The sequence below is a fragment of the Platalea leucorodia genome (genome assembly GCF_965183815.1).
Source record: "Platalea leucorodia genome assembly, contig: HAP1_HAP1_SCAFFOLD_620, whole genome shotgun sequence".
Taxonomy (NCBI): Eukaryota; Metazoa; Chordata; class Aves; order Pelecaniformes; family Threskiornithidae; genus Platalea; species Platalea leucorodia.
In genome coordinates, this window is record NW_028121013.1 from 2626 (window position 1) to 7942 (window position 5317).

Consider the following 5317-nt stretch of genomic DNA (forward strand, 5'->3'; position numbering starts at 1 on the left):
ACGCCACGATATGCTCGTCTGACAGACACGTGCCCATCAACTCACTGAGGAGGGGGTTCCCCGTCCCCTGGATGACTCACAGATATCACGGAGCCTCTGTCAAGATAAAGGTAATGGTCTTGCAGGGCACCTGAGAGACTGTAAAGCTCTAGGTCTGAATATGTTGTGGTGAAGAAACCTATGGAAATGTTAGTATTGTACGCCAGGGTCATGTACCCTTCGGCGTGGTTCCATGAGACGGTGGCTGCATCCTCATCGATAAAAGCACAAGCTGGAGAAAAGAGGTAACTATACAACTCATCTGGTTGTCTTACAATGTTGATGTTGAGTAGGTTGTACCTCTGTCCAAATGTTCCCCACAGAGAATTTAAAAACAGTTTTGCCATTTGATGTTTCATGGAGTTTTTCTTACTGTGTTCAGGCCACAAAATGACATCTTCTTTCTGCCTGTCTGTTCAAGTTTCAATAATTTTCACGTAGCGAGTAATGCCCGATACAAATTAATAACTGTATCCTTCCAGATATTGTCTGGCTCCAAACCTCTGAACCAGCTGGTCCCACTGTGCTCCATGGAAGCCATGAGGTGGACTGCTGCTTCCTCTGCCCCTGCTGTATTTGAGGCTGGGGGCCAAAATGGACCCTTCAAACGCTCCCTCAGGACTTGGGAGGGCAGCAGGCAGCCTCCACAGTGAATCATCCTCATTGTGTTGGGAGGGAGGGATGGAAAGAGAAAGACACAGCATGTCCTCACGCATGGAAAGCCCTTGGGTGACCATCCGAGGATTGTAGGGCTGGGAGCAGCTGGGCCCCTTCCTGTCAATGTGACCCCAGGCAACCCCAGCAGTTTGCCCCAGGCCAACATCACTGCCTTGCATTGGACCCATCCAGGACTTGAGCTGCGTCTTCTGCTGACACTGAGACATTCCTGCCCCAGAAAACCTGGGGCCTCTCAAGCCCAGCACTCAGAAGAAGCCTCTGTGAGGCAACGAGTATGGCATTAGCCAGGAAATGAAAAGGGAGCATCCTGGAAAACAACCACCCTGCCTATGTCATTAGCTGGGATGCGTTCCGTTTGTCACGAGCACCTTAGAAAATTGCCACTTCCGTAGAAGCTACGTGTGGGCCTGGGGCAGGTCCGGGCCACCATAAAAGCCAGCCCAGCTCCCCACTCTCTCATCCACTTCTCTTGCCTCTTTCTCCTTGGGAACCAGGTGAGTCTGAAGCCCTTTCCTTATGTCCTTTTCTGTTCATGCAGATGTGAGGTTCTCCATCCTGTGCTAGGTCATGGTGCTGCTTCTCATGAGGGGCTGAAGACAGGTGAAGGTTTGACTCAGGGAGTGTTTGGGACTTGCCTGAGAAGGCTCTTAATTGAAGAAGTGGGCAGCAGCCTCATTGGGCCAGGTGACACTTTGCAGCACCATGCCTGGATGAGGCCCAGAAACCCTTCTGCCTCACTGCTTAGTTTCTACCTCCTGGCTCAGCAGGTGCCTTTGACACACTTGCAGTGGGGTGATGAGCTCGTGGCAGACTGCTCCTCACATGTGCCTGTGCTCTGATTCCTCTCTGCCCTCTCTCCCAGGTGCACCTCCACCCTCCAGACATGTCCTGCTACGACCAGTGCCTGCCCTGCCGGCCCTGCGGCCCGACCCCGCTGGCCAACAGCTGCAATGAGCCCTGTGTCAGGCAGTGCCAGAACTCCACCGTCGTCATCGAGCCCTCCCCCGTGGTGGTGACCCTGCCCGGACCCATCCTCAGCTCCTTCCCGCAGAACACCGTTGTGGGATCCTCCACCTCTGCTGCCGTTGGCAGCATCCTCAGCTCTCAGGGAGTGCCCATCACCTCTGGCTGCTGTGACCTCTCCTGCATCACCAGCCGCTACTGTGGCAGCAGATGCCCCCCCTGCTAAAGCCACTGGTGACAGCCTGGATGAGGACGCCCAGGAATGCAGGCCTAGATTCTGGACTGAGGACAGAGCTCCTGGCCATCGATTTTGGAGAGGCTGAGCATGCAGTGCTGCCCTTCCAGAGGAGGTGCAGCTGGGGCTCTCTGAAAACATGGCCAAAGTCTAATTTCCTTGCCTTCCACTCTCTCCCGTCTCTTTCTTGTCTGCTTTTCTTCTGGGCTGTAAGACCCCCCCCAGAGCCAATGTGGGGGATCTGCTGACCCCTCTTCCTCCGTGGTGCAGGCAGATGGATGCCCTGTGGGATATCTCCTGTGGGCAATGGGCACAGACTTTCAACAGCTGCTAGTGCTCTCCCTGCTCTCATCCCCTCCTCTAGAAGTGATCTCATCTCCTTCTTCAGAGTCATTAAACTTTTCCGCATTTCAGCCTCTGCCTCCACGTAATCCTTCTTTGGTGTCATTGTCTCTAGTTGACAAGGAAGAAAAGCATTGTCTTGGGTGGGGGGAAGTAAGGTGGGGGCACAAGTGGACATTTCATCATTCCCAAAGGAAGGAGAGGGCGGGACACAGGACAAGGAGTCCCTTCCAGTCACTGTCTCTTGGAGCTAAAGAAGACATACTCAGTTCCTCCTAAGCCAGGGGCGATCAGGCCCTGCATTCTGGCATCAGGCCTTTGACACTGTCGCCCACAACATCCTTCTGTCTGAATTGAAGAGAGGTGGCTTTGATGGGTGGACTGTTTGGTGGATGAGGAATTGGTTGGATGGTTGCATCCGGAGGGTAATGGTCAATGGCCCAATGTCCAGATGGAGACGAGTGATGAGTGGTATCCCTCAGGGGTCTGTATTGGGACCAGTACTGCTTGATATCTTCATCAATGACATAGAAAGCGGGATCGAGTGCACCCTCAGCAAGTTTGCGCACAACACCAAGCTGAGTGGTGCAGCTGACACGCCTGAGGGACAGGATGCCATCCAGAGGGACCTGGACAAGCTCGAGAAGTGGGCCCATGTGAACCTCATGAGGTTCAACACGGACAAGTGCAAGGTTCTGCACCTGGGCCGGGGCAACCCCTGGTATCAATACAGGTTGGGGGACAGAGGGATTGAGAGCAGCCTTGCAGAGAAGGACTTGAGGGTACTGGTGGATGAAAAGCTGGACACGAGCCAGCAATGTGTTCTTGCAGCCCAGAAAGCTGTTTCCCGGGCTGCATCCAAAGAAGTGTGGCCAGCAAGTTGAGGGAGGTGATTCTGCCCCTCTAGTCTTCTCTGGTGAGAACCCACCTGGAGTACTTGCATCCAGGTCTGGAGTCCTCAGCACAGGAAAGGCATGGAGCTGTTGGAGAGGGTCCAGAGGAGGGCCACAAAAATGATCAGAGGGATGGAACACCTTTCCTGTGAAGAAAGGCTGAAAGAGCTGGGGTTGCTCAGCCTGGAGAAGAGAAGGTTGCGAGGAGACCTTATTGTGGCCTTTCAGTACTTAAAGGGGACCTATAAAAAAAAAAAAAGGGACAAACTTTTTAGTAGGGCCTGTTGCGATAGGACAAGGGGTAATGGTTTTAAACTTAAAGAGAGTAGATTCAGTCTAGATATAAGGAACACGTTTTTCATGATGAGGTTGGTGAAACACTGGAACAGGTTACCCAGAGAGGTGGTAGATGCCCCATCCTTGGAAACATTCGAGGCCAGGCTGGATGGGGCTCTGAGCAACCTGATCTAGTTGTAGATGTCCCTGCCAATTGCAGGGGGGGATGACCTTCAGAAGTCCCTTCCATCCCAAAGCATTCTATGATTCTATGAAATCTTTCCGCATCACAGCCTCTGCCTCCACATATTCCTTTCATCGGTAGACACTGTCTCATATTGCCAAGGAAGAAAGGCATTACCTTGGCTGGCGGGGGATAAGGTGAAGGAACAAGCGAACACGGGGCAGTGGGCCCCTTCCAGTCACTGTCTCTTGGAGCTGAGGAAGACATATTCAAGCTCCTCCACAGCCAGCGGCCATCAGGCCCTGCCTTTTGGCATAGGAGCTGGGACTGGTCCCAGAACACCATTTTACTCCTAAGAAGATGACCAGGCCATCAGGGAGTGGCAAGTTCTCATGAGTTATTGCTCACCTTCCTGAGGACATCAGAGGAGATATCTAAACTCCAAAGGAGGACAGGTGGCCTCTGCCTGAGATTGAGCTGTTGGTACCACTCACTGTGGCTGCAGACCGGATGCCATCACTAGACTGGATCCAGATCCTCTCCCCTTCCTCATCGGTGAGGTGCAGAAGCAGGAAAAGCTGAGGATGCAGTATGAGCAAGGCTGAGGTCTCCCTAAAGGGGCTTAAGTCCAAGAAGCATCAGGAGAAGGGCAAAAGACAGTATCTGGGGAAGTGCAAAGGAGGGTCACAGAAGTAAAAAGCTGACCCAGGCAAGATGGGAGAAGTGTCTTGCCCCTACACAAGCAGAGCAGGGGAGGCAATTCCTTCCTGGTGATGTTCAAGGATCCTGAGCTTCCCACACTCTCCTCCACATAGCTCCTGAACTGTCAGCAAAATATTCCTGACAGCATATTGGCTGAGGCCTGTCCCTGTGCACAGAAGAGCTCCCCAAACAGTTCAGTGAAGCCTGATGTGTGCACACATGCGTTCCTGATCCTGCCAGGCTGAAAACACCAATGATGTCTGATGAACAGTTGTCCTTTGCAGACCTAAAAGGATTCAAAAGGAGGACTCCAAGTTCAGCCAGAGCTCAGGTTATCCCACACTTCTGAATTCAGCCTCCACAATCACCTGAGCAAAAATATAACTGCTGCAAGATGGATTTTCACCTGAATGCCCTCCCGTGGTCAGCCTGGACTGAGTAGAGTGGAGGAAACCGTCACAGGGCTTGTCAAATGGAAACCTTGGTTCATCCCTTGTGCTCCTTCCCACTTGGGGATTTCCACTTTCTTGGGGACTGAGGGATCCAGTTCTTGCCGAAGCTGTGTCAGCACTGCTGTCTTCTCAAGAAATGCCTACTCTGGAAAGGTCGACCCTGACGGGGTTTTGAGGAAAACCCGGAGAACACAATGAAGCTCTTTCTTTTTTTTTTTTTTTTTCAGAGAAAAAAAGGAACTTTTTACAAGGGACTGACTGCAAGGCTCAGGTGAGTCTCTGACTGGTTCTTTCCAGCCCTTGGGGAGGTGCAGAGTGCACAGATGAGAATGGACAAGTGCTCTCTGCACAGCAAATACTCTCTTGTCCTAGGGTATACAGTGAAACCAGTTCCAGAGCAGGGGTTCTTTCATTACTTTCTCCTTCCTCTCAAGCCACTGACACTAGCCCCTTCTGGAAGAATATAATCGCCTGCAGATCTCTGAGTGCACTGAGGAAATAGTGCACAGACACATCCCCTTCCTCCCCTGGGTTGCTGCACAGCCAAAGAAAC

The 5317-nt window shown here is 52.3% G+C and overlaps 1 protein-coding gene across 1 annotated transcript; it reads left to right on the plus strand.

Moving 5' to 3' along the window:
* Positions 1–1600: 1600 nt before the first annotated feature.
* Positions 1601–1906, plus strand: LOC309604306 (feather keratin Cos2-3; the record flags this gene model as incomplete). The annotated part of the gene is made up of 1 exon (XM_082339244.1): positions 1601–1906. The coding sequence occupies one exon, from the start codon at positions 1601–1603 to the stop codon at positions 1904–1906; it is 306 nt and encodes a 101-aa protein (XP_082195370.1).
* Positions 1907–5317: the final 3411 nt, after the last annotated feature.